The sequence below is a fragment of the Epinephelus fuscoguttatus genome, linkage group LG17 (genome assembly GCF_011397635.1).
Source record: "Epinephelus fuscoguttatus linkage group LG17, E.fuscoguttatus.final_Chr_v1".
Classification (NCBI taxonomy): domain Eukaryota; kingdom Metazoa; phylum Chordata; class Actinopteri; order Perciformes; family Serranidae; genus Epinephelus; species Epinephelus fuscoguttatus.
The window spans coordinates 42,574,784-42,600,631 of NC_064768.1; the positions used below are offsets into that span (position 1 = coordinate 42,574,784).

General features: G+C 40.6%; 1 protein-coding gene across 5 annotated transcripts in view; it reads right to left on the minus strand.

Annotated features, from left to right (window-relative positions):
- Nucleotides 1-1,700: 1,700 nt before the first annotated feature.
- si:ch211-80h18.1 (uncharacterized protein LOC555593 homolog) overlaps nucleotides 1,701-25,848 on the minus strand; it is a 33,820-nt gene continuing 9,672 nt past the window's right edge. The window contains exons 7-28 of one of the 5 annotated variants that reach the window (XM_049602596.1): nucleotides 24,168-24,209; nucleotides 23,619-23,660; nucleotides 23,446-23,505; nucleotides 23,177-23,218; nucleotides 23,066-23,095; nucleotides 21,937-21,993; nucleotides 21,743-21,790; nucleotides 20,620-20,685; nucleotides 20,384-20,428; nucleotides 15,246-15,281; nucleotides 15,020-15,061; nucleotides 14,775-14,900; nucleotides 14,615-14,689; nucleotides 13,760-13,798; nucleotides 13,610-13,672; nucleotides 13,503-13,535; nucleotides 13,372-13,419; nucleotides 13,213-13,278; nucleotides 13,093-13,128; nucleotides 12,969-13,004; nucleotides 6,213-6,257; nucleotides 1,701-2,030 (exon numbers count right to left, since the gene is read on the minus strand). In XM_049602596.1, coding sequence (XP_049458553.1) covers nucleotides 1,996-2,030; nucleotides 6,213-6,257; nucleotides 12,969-13,004; nucleotides 13,093-13,128; nucleotides 13,213-13,278; nucleotides 13,372-13,419; nucleotides 13,503-13,535; nucleotides 13,610-13,672; nucleotides 13,760-13,798; nucleotides 14,615-14,689; nucleotides 14,775-14,900; nucleotides 15,020-15,061; nucleotides 15,246-15,281; nucleotides 20,384-20,428; nucleotides 20,620-20,685; nucleotides 21,743-21,790; nucleotides 21,937-21,993; nucleotides 23,066-23,095; nucleotides 23,177-23,218; nucleotides 23,446-23,505; nucleotides 23,619-23,660; nucleotides 24,168-24,209 — 1,112 coding nt within the window. In that variant the 3' untranslated portion in view covers nucleotides 1,701-1,995. Of the gene's footprint in view, nucleotides 2,031-6,212; nucleotides 6,258-12,968; nucleotides 13,005-13,092; nucleotides 13,129-13,212; nucleotides 13,279-13,371; nucleotides 13,420-13,502; nucleotides 13,536-13,609; nucleotides 13,673-13,759; nucleotides 13,799-14,614; nucleotides 14,690-14,774; nucleotides 14,901-15,019; nucleotides 15,062-15,245; nucleotides 15,282-20,383; nucleotides 20,429-20,619; nucleotides 20,686-21,742; nucleotides 21,791-21,936; nucleotides 21,994-23,065; nucleotides 23,096-23,176; nucleotides 23,219-23,445; nucleotides 23,506-23,618; nucleotides 23,664-24,167; nucleotides 24,213-25,848 lie in introns of all 5 variants that reach the window. The other 4 variants (XM_049602595.1, XM_049602597.1, XM_049602594.1 and 1 more) reach the window with 4 other exon arrangements.

Below are 25,848 nucleotides of genomic sequence, written 5' to 3' on the forward strand. Positions count from 1 at the left end.
TACTGTTATCTGGGTGTTCATTATACTTAGCTTACCTGTAGGAAACTTAGAAACATGACTGGCTGCTAGTTCAAGCGTGACCTTCATCTCTGTAGCTAAATTTGCTAGCCTAATTATTACTGACTGAATGAACCGAGTACACCTCTTCTGATTAACTGTAACGTTACCGTCATTATCATAAACATCAACATTTAGAACACACAGTCACATTTTATAACTCTGTAAGGCCATCATGGACACGATTAGCTGAGTTGCTAGTGTTAGCTATCACAAAGAACTAGAACTAGCTAAAAATCAACAAGCTAACATTAGCCTATAGCCTACTTTAACAAACTAAGTTACCACAGGGGCAGAAACAGATGAAACATCATCTTCAGAGTCCCAAAAGCCAAGTGTCACATCCTGCTCCATCTGGAGCGGCACCAGAGGGGCTTGCATCAGCACTGTTAGGGTCTGTGCTCTGATGTGGAGTGGCGAGCATAGCTGGTGAGTGGCACCCAGTGTGACCGTCATGCAGTGAGTTGAGATAATATCCCAGGATGCATTTTGCACAGTTTGGCAATAGCCTTTACTAGTTCTTAACTTTCTGTTAAACGATTAAAAGTAATGTCAAAATTATGTCTAGATGTGATGACTTTACAAATAACACGAATTTCAAAACATAATTGACATGGTTCGTTCTGAAGAGGTGACACTCCAAATAGCTGATTAGATGCGTTATGGGTTGTATCGATAGAGAAATTACTGCAGGCAACAGCGGAGAGAGGGAGAGGGTGGACCCAAGAAGGGGTTCCTTGTGGATGTGTGTGTATGTGTGTGTGTGTGTGTGCATGCGCGCACCTGTGGAACCAGATCAGGTGCAGCAAAAGCCACTGTATTTTTGCTGTTCATAAGTTTTTATTGAAATTATTCAAGCGACAAAAGCGATGTTCAGATACCCATATGTAATGACGTTGTAAGTAACACCCATTTCCATATTGCTTTGACTTTTTTTTTTTGCTGTCCTGGAATTGTCCCAGACATGTTTGTGAACCAGTAGCAATTTTTGTAGTCCCCGGGACGTCGGGACACCGTTAGTTTCGAGTCCTGAGAGCATATTAATAATTTATTAGCCTTTATACAATACTGTTCCCACTTTAGATCTGGTAGCTGCAAATATTCATTATTAACTATCAATAACACCTTATTAATTTAATCTGATAGGGTCTTATAGTGTCTTATAAACCAGTAAAAATGTGGTTATTATTCTATAATTAACCCTTATAAATCATAATTAATGTAAATAGACTTCTTATTAATTTTTAGGATAGCTTTATAAACTGTTATCAAGTTTCTATTAAGTGCTTATAATGCTCCTCTATGCAATAATAACTGTGTAATTTTATGCTATAATTAACTGCTCATTGCTTATTAAGCATTAATCAATCAATCAGTTTCAATCAATTTTATTTATAAAGCCCAATATCACAAATCACAATTTGCCTCACAGGGCTTTACAGCATACGACATCCCTCTGTCCTTAGGACCCTCAGAGCGGATAATTAATTAACGCTTATTACAGTACCTTAATAAAAAGTGTTACCAAGCTTTGAAGCAAAGTCTGCAGGTAGCGCTCACGTTACAGAGTTCTGCAGGGACAACGTTCTTCTGAAGTTAGTGCTAACATGCTAACCATCTCTGTACAAAAGACAAATCCTCAGTTTGATGTTCAAAATAGACAAAAACATTTATTGTAGAAGTTTACAGATGATGACATCACTTCCTGTTTAACCTCTTCAAGTCAGAACAGAATCACCTTCGAGATTTGGCTGAAACATTTTTTTCCTCACTAAAACAAAATAAATGTCTATAAACAAAATTTTAAATATTTAACAAAAACACCGAGTGGGCGGGGCCTATAGCTAGTGGGAGGGGTCTGATTTCCTCGGCCATGCTGATTGGTTGGTACACTGGAATCGGTAGCGCAGGAATCGAACTTGCGGCTTGATGTGGAAGTCAGCAGGTATCCTCCAGTTCCACATTTTCTGGACCTGAAACAAAAGGTAAAAATGTGCTTTGTTAGCTAAATGTAACACATGCTTTTGTTAATGAAACATAAACATGTGCTTTGTAACCCAAACGTAAGAACGTACTTTTGTTAGCTGAATGTAAACATGTGCTTTGTTAGCTAAATGTAAACACGTGCTTTTGTTAGCTGAACATAAACATGTGCTTTTGTTAGCGAAATGTAACCATGTGTTTTTGTTAGCTAAACGAAACCATGTGTTTTTGTTAGCTAAATATAACCATGTGTTCTTGTTAGCTAAATGTAACCATGTAAATATAACCATGTGTTTTTGTTAGCTAAATGTAACCATGTAAATGTAACCATGTGTTTTTGTTAGCTAAACGAAACCATGTGTTTTTGTTAGCTAAATATAACCATGTGTTTTTGTTAGCTAAATGTAACCATGTAAATGTAACCATGTGTTTTTGTTAGCTAAATGTAGTCATGTGCTTTTGTTAGCTAAAGTAACCATGTGCTTTTGTTTGCTAAATGTAACCATGTGTTTTTGTTAGCTAAACGAAACCATGTGTTTTTGTTAGCTAAATGTAACCATGTGTTTTTGTTAGCTAAATGTAACCATGTAAATGTAACCATGTGTTTTTGTTAGCTAAATGTAGTCATGTGTTTTTGTTAGCTAAATGTAACCATGTGTTTTTGTTAGCTAAATGTAACCACGTAAATGAAACCACGTGTTTTTGTTTGCTAAATGTAACCATGCAAATGAAACCATGTGCACTTGTTTGCTAAATGTAACCATGTGGTTTTGTTTGCTAAATGAAACCATGTGTTTTTGTTAGCTAAATGTAACCATGTGTTTTTGTTAGCTAAATGTAACCATGTGGTTTTGTTTGCTAAATGAAACCATGTGTTTTTGTTTGCTAAATGTAACCATGTGGTTTTGTTTGCTAAATGAAACCATGTGTTTTTGTTAGCTAAATGTAACCATGTGGTTTTGTTTGCTAAATGAAACCATGTGTTTTTGTTTGCTAAATGTAACCATGTGGTTTTGTTTGCTAAATGAAACCATGTGTTTTTGTTTGCTAAATGTAACCATGTAAATGTAACCATGTGTTTTTGTTAGCTAAATGTAACCATGTGTTTTTGTTAACTAAATATAACCATGTAAATGAAACCATGTGTTTTTGTTTGCTAAATGAAACCACGTGTTTTTGTTAGCTAAATGTAACCATGTAAATGTAACCATGTGTTTTTGTTAGCTAAATGTAGTCATGTGTTTTTGTTAGCTAAATGTAACCATGTGTTTTTGTTAACTAAATATAACCATGTAAATGAAACCATGTGTTTTTGTTTGCTAAATGAAACCACGTGTTTTTGTTTGCTAAATGTAACCATGTGTTTTTGTTAGCTAAATGAAACCACGTGTTTTTGTTTGCTAAATGTAACCATGTGTTTTTGTTAGCTAAATGTAACCATGTGTTTTTGTTAGCTAAATGTAACCATGTGTTTTTGTTTGCTAAATGTAGTCATGTGTTTTTGTTAGCTAAATGTAACCATGTAAATGAAACCACGTGGTTTTGTTTGCTAAATGAAACCACATGTTTTTGTTTGCTAAATGTAACCATGTGTTTTTGTTAGCTAAATATAACCATGTAAATGTAACCATGTGTTTTTGTTAGCTAAATGTAACCATGCAAATGAAACCATGTACACTTGTTTGCTAAATGAAACCACGTGTTTTTGTTTGCTAAATGTAACCATGTGCTTTTGTTTGCTAAATGAAACCACGTGTTTTTGATTGCTAAATGTAACCATGTGTTTTTGTTAGCTAATTGTAACCATGTAAATGTAACCATGTGTTTTTGTCAGCTAAATGTAACCATGTAAATGAAACCACATGTTTTTGTTTGCTAAATGTAACCATGTGCTTTTGTTAGCTAAATGAAACTATGTGCTTTTGTTAGCTAAAGTAACCATGTGCTTTTTTTTAGCTAAACGTAACCATGTGTTTTTGTTAGCTAAAGTAACCATGTGTTTTTATAGCTAAAGTAACCATGTGCTTTTGTTAGCTAAATGTAACCATGTGTTTTTGTTAGCTAAATGAAACCATGTGCTTTTGTTTGCTAAATGTAACCATGTGGTTTTGTTTGCTAAATGAAACCATGTGTTTTTTTAGCTAAAGTAACCATGTGTTTTTATAGCTAAAGTAACCATGTGCTTTTGTTAGCTAAATGTAACCATGTGTTTTTGTTAGCTAAATGAAACCATGTGCTTTTGTTAGCTAAATGTAACCATGTGCTTTTGTTAGCTAAATGTAACCATGTGTTTTTTTTAGCTTAAAGTAACCATGTGCTTTTGTTAGCTAAAGTAACCATGTGCTTTTTTTTAGCTAAATGAAACCATGTGCTTTTGTTAGCTAAATGTAACCATGCGCTTTTGTTTGCTAAATGTAACCATGCACTTTTGTTAGCTAAATGAAACCATGTGCTTTTGTTAGCTAAATGTAACCATGCGCTTTTGTTTGTTAAATGTAACCATGCGCTTTTGTTTGCTAAATGTAACCATGTGCTTTTGTTTGCTAAATGTAACCATGTGGTTTTGTTAGCTAAATGTAACCATGTGGTTTTGTTTGCTAATTGTAACCATGTGCTTTTGTTAGCTAAATGTAACCATGTGCTTTTTTTTAGCTAAACGTAACCATGTGTTTTTGTTTCCTAAATGTAACCATGTGTTTTTGTTAGCTAAATGAAACCATGTGATTTTGTTAGCTAAACGTAACCATGTGTTTTTGTTTGCTAAATGTAACCATGTGTTTTTGTTAGCTAAATGAAACCATGTGCTTTTGTTTGCTAAATGTAACCATGTGTTTTTGTTAGCTAAATGATACCATGTGCTTTTGTTAGCTAAATGTAACCATGTGTTTTTGTTAGCTAAATGTAACCATGTGCTTTTGTTAGCTAACGTAACCATGTGCTTTTTTTTAGCTAAATGAAACCATGTGCTTTTGTTAGCTAAATGTAATCATGCACTTTTGTTAGCTAAATGAAACCATGTGCTTTTGTTTGTTAAATGTAACCATGTGCTTTTGTTTGCTAAATGTAACCATGTGGTTTTTTTAGCTAAACGTAACCATGTGTTTTTGTTTCCTAAATGTAACCATGTGTTTTTGTTAGCTAAATGAAACCATGTGATTTTGTTAGCTAAACGTAACCATGTGTTTTTGTTAGTTAAATGAAACCATGTGTTTTTGTTAGCTAAATGTAACCATGTGTTTTTGTTAGCTAAAAGTAACCATGTACTTTTGTTAGCTAACGTAACCATGTGCTTTTTTTTTTAGCTAAATGAAACCATGTGATTTTGTTAGCTAAATGTAACCATGTGCTTTTGTTTGCTAAATGTAACCATGTGCTTTTGTTAGCTAAATGTAACCATGTGCTTTTGTTTGCTAAATGTAACCATGTGCTTTTGTTAGCTAACGTAACCATGTGCTTTTTTTTTTAGCTAAATGTAACCATGCGCTTTTGTTTGTTAAATGTAACCATGCGCTTTTGTTTGCTAAATGTAACCATGTGCTTTTGTTTGCTAAATGTAACCATGTGGTTTTGTTAGCTAAATGTAACCATGTGGTTTTGTTTGCTAATTGTAACCATGTGCTTTTGTTAGCTAAATGTAACCATGTGCTTTTGTTAGCTAACGTAACCATGTGCTTTTTTTTTTAGCTAAATGAAACCATGTGCTTTTGTTAGCTAAATGTAACCATGCGCTTTTGTTTGCTAAATGTAACCATGCACTTTTGTTAGCTAAATGAAACCATGTGCTTTTGTTTGCTAAATGTAACCATGTGCTTTTGTTAGCTAAATGTAACCATGTGTTTTTGTTAGCTAAATGTAACCATATGTTTTTGTTTGCTAAATGTAACCATGTGTTTTTGTTAGCTAAATGTAACCATGTGCTTTTGTTAGCTAATTGTAACCATGTGTTTTTGTTTGCTAAATGTAACCATGTGCGTGTGTTAGCATCTGTGGATGATTACCAAACGTGGACATGTGACGAGGTCGCAGTGAGGATGTGACGCCCCCCCAGCTGGCTAACGAGTGTCTTGAGGTTGTTTTGTGTTTCAGTGTGGACAAAGACGTGCATATATTTTAAATCATGATCGTGGACTGTGGCGGACTGAGGACTGGACTCATAGGGGTCAAATACAAACCTTCAGGACCCTGACCAGATGGGTTGTACTGTTCAGTGACTGAACCTGCGGAGAACAAGCAGAACCAGGAGAAGAGAAAGAACAAACCTTCAGCACCTGATCTCAGGTCAGAGACTACAACCACAACCAACAACCTGGAACTCTTATACTGGTTTATACTGGTCTTTGGTCAGTGACAGCAACCTGAAACATATACCAGTTATTACTAACGTTTGTACTGATTTTAACTGGTTTAAACTAGCTTTGTACTGCTTTATTCTGGTTAACACTGGTTTTATACTGGTTTACACTGATTTTTATACCGGTTTACATTTAGGTGTACTGGTTAACACTGGTTTTATACAGGTTTATAGTGGTCTTATGCTGGTTTCCTACTGGTTTACACTGGTTTTACACTGAGTTAAACTTGTTTTATAGTGGTTTGATATTGGTTTACACCGGTTTTATATGGGTTTACACTGGTTTGATAGGAATCTCATACTGGTTTACACTGGTTTCATACTGGTTTACGCTGGTTTTATACAGGTTTCATACTGGTTTACACTGGTGTTATACTGGTTCATACTGATTTATACTGGTTTTATACTGGTTTACATTGGCGTGTACTATTTTACACTGGTTTTATACTGGTTTACAGTGGTCTTATGCTGGTTCCATACTGGTTTACACTGGGTTATACTGGTTTTATACTGGTTTCATATTGGTTTACACTAATTTTATGTGTGTTTACACTGGTTTCATACTGGTTTACGCTGGATTTACATTGGTTGAAACTGGTTTACACTGGTTTCATATTGGTTTACGCTGGTTTATACTGGTTTACATTGGTTTAATACTGGTTTATACTGGTCAATATTGGTTGATACTGTTAATACTGGTTTACACTGGTTTTATACTAGTTTTACACTGTTTTTTTATACTGGTTTACACTGGTTTTATACTGGTTGCACCACGATCAATTACATGTAGAGGAAACCCTGTACTGGTTTTATTTTGGTTTATACTGACCTAATACTGGTTTTATATTGGTTTACACTGGTTCATTCTGGTTTATACTGGTTTTGTACGGTTTATACTGGTTTACACTCATCTTATACTGGGTTCATATTGGTTTACACTGGTTTTACACTTGTTTCATATTGGTTTACACTGGTTTCATACTTGAAAAGACAGAGGGATGTCGTATGCTGTAAAGCCCTGTGATGCAAATTGTGATTTGTGATATTGGGCTGTATAAATAAAATTGATTGATTGAATTGATTGATTGACTTGTTAATATTGGTTTTATACTAATTTATACTGGTTTTATACTCATTTACACTGGTTAATATTGGTTTCGTACTGGTTTACACTGGTCTTGTACTGGTTTATTCTGGCTTTATATTGGTTTATATTGGTTTATACTGGTTTACACTGGTTTATACTGGTCTCTTACTGGTTTACACTGGTTTATACTGGTTTATATTGGTTTTAGACTGGTTTATATTGAGTTAAACTGGTTTCATTCTGGTTTACACTGGATTTATATTGATTTAAACTGGTTTTATATTGGTTTGATATTGGTTTCCACTGGATTATACTGGTTTCATATTGGTTCTATGCTGGGTTATACTGGTTTACCCTGGTTTTTTACTGGTTTATACTGACCTAATACTGGTTTTATATTGGTTCACACTGGTTCATACTGGTTTGCATTGTTTTATACTGATTTATACTGGTTTTGTACGGTTTATACTGGTTTACACCGATCTTATACTGGTTTCTTACTGGTTTACACTGGTTTTATACTGGTTTTATACTGGTTTATACTGGTTTACACCGATCTTATACTGGTTTCTTACTGGTTTACACTGGTTTTATACTGGTTTATACTGGTTTACACTGATCTTATACTGGGTTCATATTGGTTTACACTGTTTTTATACTGTTTATACTGGTTTACACTGATCTTATACTGGGTTCATATTGGTTTACACTGTTTTTATACTGTTTATACTGTAGGGGTTTTTTTGGGGAGTTTTTCCTTATCCGCTCTGAGGGTCCTAAAGACAGAGGGATGTCGTAAAGCCCCGTGAGGCAAATTGTGATTTGTGATATTGGGCTTTATAAATAAAATTGAATTGAATTGAATTGAATTGTTTCATATTGGTTTACACTGGTTAATATTGGTTTCATACTGGTTTACACTGGTTTTATACTGGCTTTATAGTGGTTTATACCAATTTACACTGATCTTATACTGGTTTCATATTGGTTTACACTGGTTTCATACTTGTTAATACTGGTTTTATACTCATTTACAGTGGTTAATATTGGTTTCATACTGGTTTACACTGGTTTTATACTGGTTTATACTGGTTTACACTGATATTATACTGGTTTCTTACTGGTGTTATACTGGTTAAAATCAATTTACACGGGTTGCAAACTAGTGTATAGGTTTATACTAGTTTCAGACTGTAACTGGTTACAGATTGGTTTCATCTGATTTCAGACTGGTAAAAACTCGTTCCAGATTGTTTAAATCTAAAAAAAAGTTTAAACAAGTTATAGACTGGCATCAACTTGTTTAAACTGTTTTCACACTGGTTTAAACTGGTTTAAAGTGGTTACAAAATGCTTTTACCTGGTCTAAACTGGTTACAGACCGGTTTATTCTGGTTTATACTTGTTACAGACTATTTTAAACTGGTTGCAGACTGGTCTAAACTAGTTTAAATTGTTTTAAACAGGTAACAGACTGATTTAAGCTTATTTCAGATTGGTTTAAACTGGTTGCAGACTGTTTCAATCTGGTTTAAACCCATGACAGACTGGTGTAATCTGGTTTAAAATGGTCTCAGACTGGTTGAAACCGGTAACAGACTGGTTTAAACTGGTTATAGACTGGTTTATAGTGGTTAAAACTGGTTAAAACTGGTTTAAATTAGTTGGTAGACTGATTTAACACTGCTTGACTGGTTTCAGACTGGTTTAAACTGGTTTTAGTTCATTTTCAGATTGGTTTAATTTGGTTACAGACTGTTTTAAAGTGGTCTGAACTGATTTAAACTGGTAACAGACTCGTGTAACTGTTTTACACTGGTGTTACAGTTTTAAAAATGGTTGCTGACTGTTATTATACTGCTATAAAATAAATATATAAAAATAAATAAATAAAATAAATAAGGTCTGGACTGGGTTCAGACTGGTTTAAATTGATTTAAACTGGTTTTAGTCTGGTTTAAACTTGTTGCAGACTGGTTTAAATTGGTTTAAACTGGTTACAGACTGGTTTAAACTTGTTGTAGACTGGTTTAAATTAGTGTAAACTGGTTAAAGACTGGTATAGTGGTTAAAACTGGTTATAATTGATTTAAACTAGTTACAGACTGGTTTATACTGGTTTAAACCGGTTACAGACTGGTGTAAACGTGTTTAAAATGGTTGCAGACTGGTTTTATACTGCTTTAAATAGGTCTGAACTGTTTTTAGACTGGTTTAAACTGGTTTAAATTGGTTTGAATTGGTAACAGACTTATTTATAGTGGTTAAACTGGTTGAAATTGGGTTAAACTGGTTGCACACTGGTTTTATATGGCTTTAAACAGGTCTGAACTGGTTTCATACTGGTTTAAACTGGTAACCAACTGGATAGAATTGGTTTAGACTGGTTTAAAGTGGTTACAGACTGGTTTATACTGGTTTAAACTGATTACAGACTGGTTTAAACTGGTTTGAAGTGGTTTCAGACTGTTTTAATCTGGTTTCAGACCAGGTCTATACTGCCTTAGAATGGCTTTAACTCATTTCAGAATGTTTTAAACTAGGCTGACCAAACGTCCTCTTTTGCCCGGACATGTCCACTTTTCACGTCCCGTCCCGGGGCGTCCGGGGCGTCCGGGGGATTTTTATAAACTGATGATAATGTCCGGTTTTCTGAGTGTTTGTGTGTGTGTGTGTGTGTGTGTGTTAGAGTGCGGCACGGGCAGCGTATTTCTGTCCAAACCCGAACTGAGCCCGACATTATTTAATGACCAAAGCACTGAGTTTGTGTCGCACAGTTGTTACAGTTACAGGCTATTTAACAGGCTGGGCGTGCTCAGCGGAGAGGGAGACCTCCGTGTTTGAGACGGGAGCGGGAGGCGGGAGGTCCGACGTTTCCAGCGAGAGGAGAGGGAGAAATAAATTAAAATAAGATAAAATAGGAAAAACCTGTCTCCCTCTTTTATTTTATTTTCAGCCTTTAATCAAGGCGGAGGCGGGCGGCTGGAGGTCCGAGACTTCCAGTGAGGAGAGAGGTAGAAACAAACAGCCAGTGTGTGTCTCTGTGTGTTATGTTCAGGTGTTGTCACGTAAATAACAGCGCCCACGCAATAAACAGGACAGACAATAGGATTTTATCTATTTTTACACTACATTTTCACTGAAAGCTGACCGAATCCGACCCGAGCCCGAATTTTGACCAAACCCGGCCCGACCTGTTGGGTACCATCGGGCTCGGATTGCCACACTCTAGTGTGTGTATGTGTCCCCTATCTATAGGGGCCTATCTGAATTTCTGTCTTTGAGAGATATTATTTTGTAATATAACTGAATTTTCTATCCATACATATAAATTTTAAACAGTGTTGGAAATTAGCGAGGGCCACGGGCCATTTGTCCCCCAATTTAGCCAAGAATACCCCCATAAACCATGTTCCAGGGGCCAAAATTGCCCCCAAGTTTTTGTCAACAACTCATTATTCTCCAGACGTCCTTAACAAGGTTGCACTGATGCACCAGGGTGCGCGCCGCAGGCGCCCGCACTCCCGTCCCTCACACACAGACAACGCTCCTCACTATATTGCCTACCTGAAGCTGCCGTGCTGCGATGGATCATGGACCACTACTTGGTTAAGCCACCCACCCACCCACCAAAGTGAACCAGTCCCAGTTCCTCCACCAGATCCTCCCAAAGTTCCCGCAAACACGTTGATGAAGAGATGTACCCTGCCAGCAACGATTTTGAACTGGAAACTCGACTGGCTTGGTGTGGAAGAGGCAACAGACAAGAAAATCCTCTTATGTAAAGCATGCCGAGCTAACCCACCGAAACACAAGATTGAGCTAAACGCTAAAGCTAACGACTTCATAAAAGGAAGCGACCAAGTAAAAAAGTACACGGCATTCCGTCATCAAACCGCAAAGCACCACCGATTTGCTTACGGTAAGATTTAACATTTGTATAGTAGGCTAATCTTACATTAGCTAACGTGTCATCATGTTGAAGTAAATGTTAGCATAAAACTAAAGTCACTGTATGCATCTGTCCCGACTTGAGAAACACATTATAAATTATGTTTCACGTGCTCACAAGACTAAGCTGGGCCTTTTTAACAGTAATGCAACTACTGTGATTAACTTATGTTTAACGTGGTGAAACACCAAATTATAGCACCCGAGCAGGAGTAATGTTGTGTGCGAGAGGGAGACCTGAGCGGGGGCTGGCTGAAAAACTGTCTCCCTCTTTTATTTTATTTTCAGTGTTTAATCAAGGCGGAATCAGGTGGCGGGAGGTCCGACACTTCCAGTGAGGGGAGAGGGAGAAATATAACAAAATAATATAAAAATATAAAAAAAACATGATTACTTAAAATGTTGAGCTGGCTTGAAGAGCTGGCTTCTCGCTTTTGTTTACACCTGTGTTCCACAGATGGTGCTGACGCCCCACAATGCAAAGTGGCGTGACGTACCTTCACATTCTCTATCAGTACTGCTATCAGTAGATTAATGATTAAATCAACAAATTTAAACTGGTTTAATTATAGGAAATCAGAGTGATATTTAGCAACCGTAACTTTAAGTAACCCATTAATATCTGCGGCGAACGCAAGCAGGTCTATGGCAGGCAATTCATCATCATCATGTTGAGAAACCACCGCAGGTCTCCAGCAGAGGACACTGCCGAGTCTTGTTTATTTTATATCTAGTGGTTTATACTAAAGACACTATTGTAGTTGTAGTAGTTGTAGTTGTAGTTGTTTTTGCTTTTCATGTGCTTATTTTTAGAAAAGAATTTGATTATCTTATTTTAATAGATCTACAGGTTTTAAAGAAACAATCTGTTTGCACTGCACTGTTTTCAAGTTTTTGTGTAATATTTACAGGCTGTTAAGAGCTAAATAATCACTGAATAGTTTGCCTACAGCCGTCTCCTGCTTTCTGTCATAGCTACTACTTGCACACTTCTCTCTGAAAAAGAAATGGTATGCTTTTTTTTTTTTTTGCGTTGGAACTTGGCAGAAACCACTGTGCATTTTAATCTATAAAAATAACAAAGCTCTAACAACAATTTTTTCCATGGCCCCCAATCATTTTAAAAATGCCCCCATTTTTTAGAACGTGGGGGCAATTTTGTTATAAATATTTTGTTCATTTCATACCCTGATTTTAAATATATTAAAATGATAAGGCATCTTTGAGTAAACTGCAAGTATCATTTAAGTAGGCTATGTCGTGGCCGGCCGAGTGTCCTCTTTTTTTAGAAATCAAAATATGGTCACCCTATTTTAAACTGTTTGCAGACTGGTTTTATACTGCTTTAAACATGTCTGAACTGGGTCAGACTGTTTTAAACTAGTTACATACAGTACTGGTTTATACTGGTTTAAACTTGTTTGAGACTGTTTTACACTGGATTAAACTGGTTACAGACTGGTTTTAACTGGTTTCAGACTGACTTAAACTGATTTTAGACTGGTTTAAACAGGTTTTGATTTGTGCTGTAAAACTTACCAGCTGTCTGATTGTGATCAGTCACAGCTGGATGACCTGAAACAAACACATGAACACAGATTTGTACCACAGAAGAAGAAGAAGAGCTGAACTCTTCTTAATGTGTTAAATGAATGTCACTTACTGGAGTCGAGCGGCATCCATGTTGGATCTGCTGAAACTACAAACACACACACTTTAACTACATCTGTAACTTCTGACCTCTGACCTGTCTATCAGACATCCGATGAAGGGCGGGACTTACCTCTGTCTGTTACCATGGAGTCTGTCGCCATGGTAACCAGGTCTGTGTTGGAATAACCACCTGAAACTGATCCAAGGACAGGTTGAGACAGACAGACTGGCATGCAGACAGACAGGTGTACAGACAGACAGACACAGACAGACAGACAGACAGGTGTACCTGTGTGCAGAGTGTGTGTCTCTGTATGGAGGACGACAGGTGACGACTCTGTAATATGATCACATGACACGAGGTGAGCAAACAAACAAACAATCTTGTGATGTCGTGGTTGTCATAGCAACGAGTCTCACCTGTGACATCATGGCCGAGTCCGAGACCTGAAGCTATGGACCAATCAGAGCACAGAGTGAGGATTCTGTCTGTGGCCAATCAATCAATTGATTAATCGGCCTCTCACCTGTCAGGTCGATGTAAAGACCAGTCACTGATTCCGCCCCTCCTGCTGACATCATCATGACATCTGTTGACATCATTATTATGATTAATAAAGTGATCAGAGAGACAAAACAGGAAGTGGACTCCACGCTACAGGAAGAAGAAGGTTTACCTGCGTTTGAGTCCAACAGCAGAGTCTGACGACCGTTTCCTGAAAGACATAATCTATCAGCCAATCACAGCCAATCACAACCTGTCAGTCAATCAATCAATCAGTCAATCAGTCAATCAATCAATCAATCAATCAATTTTATTTATACAGCCCAATATCACAAATCACAATTTGCCTCACAGGGCTTTACAGCATACGACATCCCTCTGTCCTTATGACCCTCACAGCTGATCAGGAAAAACTCCCCAAAAAACCCTTTAACGGGGAAAAAACAGTAGAAACCTCAGGAAGAGCAACTGAGGAGGGATCCCTCTTCCAGGACGGACAGACGTGCAATAGATGTCGTAATTTTGGTTTTACGTACAGCACATTAGCATTTATTACATCAACATGTTTAGAAACAATAAACAAAAACATCCTGAAAGTTACCAAACAAACAAACAATACCGAGCAAACTTTTAGTACAAACAATCACTTTAGTGTTTTTAAATTAAACCTTTGTTTATTGTTTATGTTTCATCAATAAATAAAATATAATGTCAATATTTCATCATAAACTGTTAAAATCGTGTGTTTACAGCTGTTTACAGGTGAGGTTGTGTACAGGTGTGTCACAGATGTGTACAGGTGTGTACAAGTGTGCCACAGGTGTGTACAAGTGCGTTACAGATGTGTACAGGTGCATACAGGTGTGTCACAGGTGTTTACAGGTGCATAGAAGTGTGTACTTGTGTGTACAGGTGTTTACAGGTGCATACAGGTGTGTCAAAGGTGTATACAGTTGCAAACAGGTCTTTACAGGTATGTACTTGTGTGTACAGATACATTTAGGTGTGTACAGGTGTGTTTGTTTACCTGTCTGTTCCCTTTGAGTTTCGCTGTGTGACAATGATGATGATGATGACGATGATGATGATGAAGCTGCTGCATCTGAAGAAAAACTCAAATATGAGCAGCAGAACTTACAACAAAAAATTCTCAGTATTTTCAAAATAAAAGTAATACCTGTACCAACCTTCCTGGGTGGTGGAGTGGGCGGAGCCTGACACAGAGCTGTACAGTGATTGGTGAGGCCCCGAGATCAGAGAGGTGGAGTCTGGTCCTGATTGGTCGATGCTGATGTCAGAGTGATGGACGGGGTCTGTAGAGAGGGGGCAGATTGACAGCAGGTAAGTTTGACCACACAGACTGACCTTTGACCTCCTGGTTCATATGAGCGTCAACATGGATACGCATGACACCTGTGGGCGGGGTCATTACCTGCAGGTAAGTCCGGAGCTGCTGTCACACCTGACGACATCACTGAAACACAAACAAGACTGATCAATAACAGCTGATCAATAACAGCCGATCAATTATAGCTGATCAATAACGGCCCATCAATTACAGCGGATCAATAATGGCCAAACAATAACAGCCGATCAATAACAACTGATCAATAACAGGTGATCATTTAACACAGCTGATCACAGAAAAGGAATCTCACCTGTGGGGTCCAGCTGAGTGGGCGGAGTCATGTCACCTGACCAAAAGAGGAAAATTAACTTCTTGGTTCACCAATTTACCACCTGTAAAGATCTGTTTCCTATTTATCGCTTTAAGGCCACACCCACTGAACACACTCGTAGTAATCACACCTGTCTCGATCACACCAGTACTTATCACACCTATATTGATCACACCTGTGCCAATCACGCCAGTGCCGATCACACCAGTGCTAGTAACACCTGTACTGATCTCACTTGAACTGATCTCACCTGTACTAATCACACCTGTACTGATCACATCTGTACGAATTCAATTCAATTCAATTCAGTTCAATTCAATTCAATTGAATTCAATTTTATTTACAAAGCCCAATATCACAAATCACAATTTGCCTCACAGGGCTTTACAGCATACGACATCCCTCTGTCCTTATGACCCTCACAGCTGATCAGGAAAAACTCCCCAAAAAACCCTTTAACGGGGAAAAAACAGTAGAAACCTCAGGAAGAGCAACTGAGGAGGGATCCCTCTTCCAGGACGGACAGACGTGCAATAGATGTCGTACAGAACAGATCAACATGATAAATTAACAGTAATCCATATGACACAATGAGAGAGAGAGAGAGAGAGAGAGAGATGCAGGTAATGACAGTAGCTTACAACAACATTATTGAAAGTAATAATATTATAGTTATAGTTCTGGCTACTGTGGTACAATATGTTGAAAGTATGTATTAATATCTGGCAGTATACAAGTGTGACAATAGTCATATGTGTATAATAACAGTAGAAGTATGACTAATGACTAATGATGGCAGCAGCAGCAGGAGGCATCTGGCAGGACCACGGCAGCAGCACAACCACACACGTCACGCTGTCCAGGCACCGCTGTGATATGAGTTAATCTGAGAGACAGTGGAGCACAAAGGCTCCGGAGAAGAAGCCGAGTTAGTGACATCCAGAATGGCCGAGTTAGCTAGATGCAGTAATAGAATACGAGAGAGAGAGAGAGAGAGAGAGAGAGAGAGAGAGAAGGTGCCCGGTGTATTATAGGGGGGTCCTCCGGCAGACTAGGCCTAAGTCAGCCTAACTAGGGGCTGGTACAGGGCAAGCCTGAGCCAGCCCTAACTATAAGCTTTATCAAAGAGGAAAGTCTTAAGTCTAGTCTTAAATGTGGAGACGGTGTCTGCCTCCCGGACCATAACAGGAAGATGATTCCACAGGAGAGGAGCCTGATAGCTGAAGGCTCTGGCTCCTGATCTACTTTTGGAGACTTTAGGGACCACGAGTAACCCTGCGTTCTCAGAGCGCAGTGTTCTGGTGGGATAATATGGCACTATGAGCTCTCTAAGATATGACGGAGCTTGACCATTTAGAGCTTTATAAGATAACAGTAGGATTTTAAATTCAATTCTGGATTTTACAGGGAGCCAGTGCAGAGAAGCTAAAACAGGAGAAATATGATCGCGTTTCTTAGTTCCTGTTAGTACACGTGCTGCTGCATTCTGAATTAGCTGGAGAGTTTTTAAGGACTTACTAGAGCTACCTGATAATAGAGAGTTACAGTAATCCAGCCTTGAGGTAACAAAAGCGTGGACCAATTTTTCTGCATCTTTTCGGGTCAGGATAGGCCTAATTTTCACAATATTATGCAGATGAAAAAATGCAGTCCGTGAGGTTTGTTCTGTTTTGTCCCTACTGACCACCAGAGGCGGTGCATAAGCACTGGACCGCTGCATGTGAGGGAGGTTATATCTTCCTGTGTCAGCAGGTGATCTATTCCTTTATTCTTCTCGCAATTCGCATGTTGAGGTGTACGTAAGTTCTTTGCTGTTGATTTCACGTATTGCTGGCCCTGTGCAGCCTCGTGTCTCTGTAGTGGGAGTAATGGGCTGACGCTCTTCCTCCGAGGGGCTCTGGCCAGCATGTTGTACGATTTTTGGGATTCAAAGTTGAAGGATTTAGTTGTGGTTGGTGACGGTGGTGTTTCCGCTACCCTCTCCCAGCTCAGTTGTGCTTGTAAGAAATATATATATACTTATATATATTTAAAAAAAAATATATATAAAAAAAAGGAAAGAAGGCTGATAACCTTGTTGGTGACGATTGTGTGCCCGCCCCCTCTCCTAACTTGGTCTGGTGGTTTTTTCTACTGTGTTGACATTTCTGCTCCCAGCAGTGTCACACTTTTCTGGGCTCCTCGCTGGCTTTCTCCACCTGGTTACAGATGGAGTACGCCTGTGGCAGCTGCATGACCTCCCTTGAGCCTGAGGATGGCCATGACCACTGTGTGGCCTGTCTTGGCGTGGACCACCTGCAGGAGGCCCTCACTGACAAGGCCTGCATGAACTGCAGTATCATGCCTCGGTCGGTGAGGTTGGCCAGACTGGCCCAACTGGATCCTCTGGCCTGCCTCCCTTCCTTCCAGTCTTAGAGGGCGGACTTCTGTGGGGCCCCTGTGCAGAAAAGGTCTGCCACACGGAGCGGGGACGGTGCTCCCACATAAAGGAGGAAGGCGGCAGCGAAGGACCAGCTCTCCTCCAAGGTTGAGCACTTGGCTGCTCACATGGAGCAAATTAAGGCGCTCCTCATGAGTCTCCAGCCTGCTGGTGGGGTGGCACCTCATCGCAGCTTCGTCAAGTCAGTTTTGGGACTCACAGGGTAATCTGTCCCCTCTGACAGCAGCTGGCTCCTCCCATTTGTCAGCTCATAGTTCTCGTCAGGGGTCTGATGACTCCTCCATGGGATGATCATCTGGCAAGCCCTGGCACGTCTGCAGCTCGATGCCCCGAGCCAGGGGCAGGCTCCCAGTGTGTTTCACAGGCGCAACCCTTCCTTGGCAAAGGTTACGGTGCTGCATTCTCCAGACTTCCTGAAGGAGCTGCACTCCTGTTGGAGGGACACTTCAACCCTCACCAGGCCGGGGTCAGATGAACGGGCCTTGGCTGCCATGGAGGATACCAAGTCGGTGGGGCTCCTCCATATGCCGGCGGTTGAGCCTCCAATCGCAGCCTTGTTTGTGGCTCCGGATGAGACGATGAAGTCCAACCCTAAGTGCCTTTCTGCCCAGTGTAAGGTTACTGATTACGTCTGCAAGGCCTACAACACAGCAGCCGCTTGGGGAACACCCTCTCCCACTTAGTCCTTGCCCTCTCGGCCTCCCTGCGGGATGCACAAGTGGACGACTCCATCCGCGACATCTGTGATGCGTCACTGCAGGCTTTTGCCTACTAGACGAGGGAGCTGGGACGGCTGATGTTGACACTTGTCCACACTGGCCATCATGTCTGGTTGGCAAAGTCACCTGTGACGGAGGCGACTTCGCCGGGTGCCAGCAGAACCTGGGGAGCTGTTTGGTTCTGCTGCTCTGGACACACTGGACTGCACTGCTGAGGCCGACAAGACCAGGTGGCGGCTTGCGAGCCTCCACAAAAGACCACCTGTTTCCAGAAGCGGATCGAGGACTTTTCCATCTGCCCCTCAGGGTCCTTCATGACCATCTCCCCCAGGTGGCCAATGCCAACGGCGGGACGAGAGGAACTCGGCACGTGACTTTCATTCCACTCTGCGCCGTTCACCTTGGAAGCCTCAGGACCCCAAGCCCAGCCGTCGCACTTCCGGCTCCTCCAGGGGCCAGGGGGCCTAGGCGCTGGGGCCACAGGGCAGGTCGTTGGCTGCTTCTACCAGGAGCAGCTCAGTCACTGGGCTGCCTGCTCACCAGACCCCTGGATAGTTGCCACCTTGACCTGGGGTTACGAATTGCACTTTCAACACCAGCCCCCAGCCTTCGGCCGGGTCAACATGACAGTCATCAAAGACTCGGCCAAGGCCCAAGCATTAGCTCAGGAGCTGTCCACCCTCCTGGACAAGGGTGCCATCACACCGGTGGACCCCCTCCTTCAACCCTGGGGATTCTACTCGACCTACTTCCTTGTCGGCAAGAAGGACGGCGGACTCTGTCCCATCTTGGATCTATGTGGCCTAAACAGGTATTTGAAGGTTCTACCATTCCATATGTTGACCTCAGCGGACGTGATGCATGTGATCCAGCAAGGCGAATGGTTCACGTCCATCGACCTGAAGGACGCGTACTTTCTTGCGCCCATTGTGGCCCAGAGTGTCTGGTCACTCATGCGCGCTCGCGTGCAAATTTTGGAAACAGATCACCTGCTGACACCGGAAGATATAGCCTCCCAGAGTTCATGCAGGGGTCACGGGTGACGTTGTTGATATTCGTACTCAACATGCGCTAGCGCAGGCGGGGTTATCCAGTGCTTTTGCACCGCCTCTGGCGGTCATCCAGGACTCATAGACCCATAGTTACAACTGTAACTTTTTGTTTTAAATGGGAATTAAAAGACAAATCTTGATCAAATGTTACTCCGAGGTTTTTCATGGTAGTACTAGAGACCAGAGCAATGCCATCTAGAGAAACGATGTCATCAGATAAGTCTCTGAATTTAACATCAGGAAATTGGTGCTCATTCAGGTTTTTATGTCTTTCAGGCAATTATGAAATTTAGTTAATTGATTACTTTCTATCACACCTATACTAATCACACCTTTATCGATCACATCAGTACTGTTCTCACTTGTACGAATCACTCCTGTACAGATCACACCTGTACTGATCTCAAATGTACTAATCACACCTATACCGATCAAACCTGTACTGATCTCACCTGTACTGATCACACCTGTACTAATCATACCTGTACCAATCTCACCTTTACTGATCATACCTGTACTAATCACACCTGTGCTGATCTTACCTGTACTGATCACACCTGTACTGATCTCACCTGCACTAATCACATCTGTACCAATCTCACCTGTACTTATCACCCCTGTACTGATCACACCCGTACTAGTCACCCCTGTACTGATCACACCTGTACTGATCACACCCGTACTAGTTACACCTGTACCGATCTCACCTGTACTGATCACACCTGTACTAGTCACCCCGGTGCTGATCATCTCTGTACTGATCACACCTGTTCCGATCGCCCCTGTATTGATCGTACCTGTACTGGTCACACCTGTACTAATCACACCTGTCATTCATCTTCAAATGAATCAATCCCTGTGCAGTTAAAGGGAAAATAATCATCAGAAAGTGATGTGAGGTCACACCTGGGACGCTGACGTGAACACCTGGTGTAAACGGAACACCTCCACCTAAGAACAACAGAAACAACAAACATAAACTCAGGTGTGGCGTCACTTCCTGTTTGTTTATTTCACTCTGTGGTGACATCATCAGCCTGACTCATCTATCTGCTCCAGGTGTCACCTTTCCTCTCCTACAGAATGTTTCCTACATCCTGAAGAAGCCAGGAAAGGAGGCACTGAAGGTTCCTCACCCTCACCTGTCTCAGGTAGAAACGTACCCATCAGGCTGAGCAGGAAGTCGTGACTGGATGGGTCAATCGGCCCTGGAGGACAAGAGGACAGAGGGCACAGGAGAGGACATGAGACATGGACTTAGACAGTACAGTTCCCCCTACCATTCTATTACGACACCCCCCGCCCCCTCTTAAAGGTTCAAGTTAATTTAATTTGATTTTAATTTCTATATAGCGCCAGATCACAACAGAAGTCATTAAGGTTTCCTTTTCTATAGAACAGGTCTATAACCTGTCCTAAATAGCCTTATGTTATTTATCTTATTTACATGATGGCATGTCATTTCTATCTCCTGGCCACATTGTCCTGCCCGAGCCCGACGTAGTTTGGTAGCTGACATAGTTATTGTTATGGACAATGTGTAAATGACCATAAAGAGACTGTTGTTACTCACAGTTAAACATGGCGCTGCATACACTCAATTGGAGTGAAGCCTGTGTTGCGTTCAGGTGTATGCACGTAAATAAATTCCAGCACTTGAATAGGCCATAGCACATGTCAAGTGGGCCGAGTTAAAGTTTTGATTTATCACACCTGTCCTGTGCAACTGTTCTGTAGACCTGTCCTGATCGCACTTGTCCTGTACACCTGTACATTACACTTGTCTGGATCACACCTGTCCCATACACCTGTATGTTACACTTTCCCTGTACACCTATCTTTTACAGCTGTACGTTACACCTGTCCTGTACACGTGTATGTTACACCTGTCCTGTAACACCTGCCCTGTTCACCTGCATGTTACACCTGTCCTGTTTCTATCAATCAATCAATCAATCAATCAATCAATCAATCAATTTTATTTATAAAGCCCAATATCACAAATCACAATTTGCCTCACAGGGCTTTACAGCATACAACATCCCTCTGTCCTTAGGACCCTCACAGCTGATCAGGAAAAACTCCCCAAAAACCCTTTAACGGGAAAGGGAAAGGTTAAAGGTTAGGGTTAGGGTTAGGTTTATGATACACCTGTCCTGTACACCTATCCTGAGCACATGTCCTGTACACCTATCCTGTAGACCCCACCCAACTGCAAATTAGACTGTAGGTACTATGTCAGACAGACCTCACCTGGACACTCACCTGTATAATCCAAGTGAGAAACTCCGCCCCCAAATGAACCCAGAACACCTGAGACAGAAAGAGACAGGTAAACGAACAGGTAAACAGACAGGTATACAGACAAACAGGAAAACAAACAGGTAAAGAGAAATTCATTCTGTTCTAGCTGTCCTCACCTGTCAGTCTCACCTGTAGCCCCTTCCCCTGAAGCTCACCTGTCTGACTGTCGGCTCCACCCCCTCCTCCTCCATTCAGCAGCTTCTGCCCGTTACCTGAAACACACAGTCAAACACACACTGACCAATAATCAAACACACACCCAGATCAATAATCAAACACACACACTGAACAATAATCAAGAACACACACTGATCAATAATCAAGAACACACAGTGATCAATAATCAAACACACAAACTGATCATTACTCAAACATACACTGATCAATAATCAAACAAAGACAGTGATCAACAATCAAAAACATGCTGATCAATAATCAAACACACACACACATACACACACACACACACACACACTGATCGATAGCCAAACACATAAACTGATTGTTAGTCAAACATACACTGATCAATAATCAAAGACAGTGATCAATAATCAAACACATGCTGATCAAAAATCAAACATACACTAATCAATAATCAAACACACACTAATCAATAATCAAACACACAGTGATCAATAATTAAACACACAATGATCAATAATCAAACGCACACTGATCAATAATCAAACACACTGATCAATAGTCAAACACACTGATCAATAATCAAATGCAGACAGTGATTAATAAAAAACCACACACTGATCAATAGTCAAACACACTGATCAATAATTAAACATACACTGATCAATAATTAGACACACTGATCAATAATCAAACACACACTGATCAATAATCAAATACAGCCAGTGATCAATAATCAAACACACAGATCAATAATCGCACACAGTGATCAATAATCAAACACACAATGATCAATAATCAAACACAGCCAGTGATCAATAATCAAACACACACTGATCAATCATTAAACACACACTGATCAATAATCAAATACACACACTGATCAATAATCAAACACAGCCAGTGATCAATAATTAAACACAGCCAGTGATCAATAATTAAACACACACTGATGAATAATCAAACACACTGATCAATAGTCAAACACAGACAGTGATCAATAATCAAACAAACTCTGATCAATAATCAAACACACACACACACACACACACACACACACACACACAAACACACACACACACACACACACACACACTGCTCAATAGGTTATTGGTTATTGATCACCAGTGATTTGATATTTACTGTTAGAGTCTGAGTCGACTCCTTCAGAACCTGTAAACATAAACACAGGTTTAATAAACAACAACAACAAGTGATGATGTGATGTCACTGTTGTTTTCACGTGTTGATCACCTGTCGGTCGAGAACCTGCTGAGCCACTCGGACCTCCAGCTGCTGAAAAACAAACACTTCATCAGGTGTTTTATTTTGGCAGGTGCCTCCAACAGGGAGTTGATATATGAAACAGGAAGCTGACTTATGAAACAGGAAGTTGACTGATTTATCAAATAGGAAGTTTACTTGTTTAACAAACAGGAAGTTGATTTTTCAAATAGGAAGTTGATTTACATCATCGCCCTGATGTCATGTGATCAACCATCAGTAATTCCTGTTGTTATTACCTGTAGAACTTCCTGCTGTTCCATCAGGTGTTCCTCCGCCTGCTGGCTGACCGCCGGACGCTGAAATAAAAACAAACCTTTCAGAACTACGACTGCATTTCTGTCGATGTTTGGTCATTTTTAAACCTGAACGACTTCCTGTCAGAGAGGACGAATTGAAACAGGTGACTCACCGCCCAGATCCTGAACGTTGGTAGACTCACCTGCTGCAACAACTGCTGAGAAAAACACACCTGAGTCAAATAACTGGTTATCAATGATTCACATAAGACTGACGGCTGAGTCAGTCTGAGTCTGACTGAGTCTGTTTGAGTCTGTTGAGTCTGTTTGAGTCTATCTGAGTCTGGTTGAGTCTGACTGATTCTGTCTGAGTCTGTTGAGTCTGTTTGAGTCTGTCTGAGTCTATCTGAGTCTGGTTGAGTCTGACTGATACTGTCTGAGTCTGTCGAATTCGTTTGAGCCAGACTGCTCTAGTCTGTTTGAGTCTGACTGAATCTACCTGATTCCCTCTGAGTCTGTTGAGTCTGTTTGAGTCTGACTGGGTCTGACTGAGTCTGAGTCTGTTTGAGTCTGACTGACTCTGTTTGAGTCTGACTCAGGCTGTCTGAGTTGAGTCTGACTCAGGCTGTCTGAGTCATTTTGAGTTTGTTTGAGTCTGTCGATGTTTGGTCATTTTTAAATGACTTCCTGTCAGAGAGGACGAATTGAAACAGGTGACTCACCGCCCAGATCCTGAACGTTGGTAGACTCACCTGCTGCAACACCTGCTGAGAAAAACACACCCGAGTCAAATAACTGGTTATCAATGATTCACATAACACTGATGGCTGTGCCAGTCTGAGTCTGACTGAGTCTGTTTGATTCTGACTGATTCCGTCTGAGTCTGTCGAATCTATTTGAGTCTAACTGAGTTTGTTTGAGTCTGTTTGTGTCTGACTGAGTCTGTTTGAGTCTGACATAGTCTGTTTGAGTCCGTCTGAGTCTGTCCAAGTCTGTTTGAGTCTGACTGAGTTTGTTTGAGTCCGAGTCTTTTTGAATCTGACTGATTCTGTCTGAGTCTGTTGAGTCTATTTGAGTCTAATTGAGTTTGTTTGAGTCTGTTTGTGTCTGACTGAGTGTGTTTGAGTCTGCATGATTCTGTTTGAGTCTGTTTGACTCTGACTGAGTCTGTTTGAGTCTGCCTGCATCTGACTGAGACTGTCCTAGTCTGTTTAAGTCTGACCGAGCCCGTTTGTGTCTGACTTATTCTGGTTGAGTCTGGTTGAGTCGGACTGAGTCAGTTTGAGTCTGACTGAGTCTGTTTGAGTCTGTTTAGTCTTTATGAATCTGTTTAGTCTGTTTGAGTCTGACTGAGTCTGACCAAGTCTGTTTGAGTCTGACTGATTCTGTATGAGTCTGTTTGAGTCTTAGTCTGTTTGAGACTGACCAAGTCTGTTTGAGTCTGACTTCGTCTGTTTGAGTCTGTCTGACTCTGTCTGAGTCTGACTGGGTCTGACTGAGTCTTACACAGTCTCAGTCTGTTTGAGTTTGACTGATTGTGTTTGAGTCTGAGTCAGACTCTCTGACTCAGGCTGTCTGAGTCATTTTGAGTTTGTTTGAGTCTGTCGATGTTTGGTCATTTTTAAACCTGAACGACTTCCTGTCAGAGAGGACGAATTGAAACAGTTGACTCACCGCCCAGATCCTGAACGTTGGTAGACTCACCTGCTGAAACTCCTGCTGAGTCTCACTGATTCAGTCTGAGTCTGTCAAGTCTGTTTGAGTCTGACTGAATTGGTTCGAGTCTGACTGAGTCTAACTTAGTCTGTTTGAGTCTTTTTGACTCTGACTGATTCTGTTTGAATGTGCCTGAGTCTGTCTGAGTCTGACTGAGTGTCTGAGTGTGACTGTTTCTGTCTGAGTCTGTTCAAGTCTATCTGAGTTTGACTGAGTCTGACTCGGTCTGTCTGAGTCCTTTTGAGGTTGTTTGAGTCTGTCCGAGTCTGTTTGAAAAGTGACTGATTCCATCTGAGTCTGTGTAGTCTTTTTGAGTCTAACTGAGTTTGTTTCAGTCTGTTTGAGTCTGTCTAAGTCTGAATGATTCTGTCTAAGTCTGAATGATTCTGTTTGAGTCTGTTTGACTCTAATTGAGTCTGTTAGAGTCTGCCTTAGTCTGTCTGAGTTTGTTTGAGTCTGAGTGATTCTGACTGAGTCTGCTTGTGTCTGCATGTGTCTGACTGAGTCTGTCCTAGTCTGTCTCAGCCTATTTGAGTCTGACTGAGTCTGTTTGAGTCTGAGTGATTCCATCAGAATCTGTCCAGTCTGTTTGATCCTGACTGAATCTGTTTGAGTTTGTCTAAGTTTGACTGAGTCTGTTTGAGTCTTTTTGAGTCAGACTGAGTCTGTCTGAGTCATTTTGAGTGT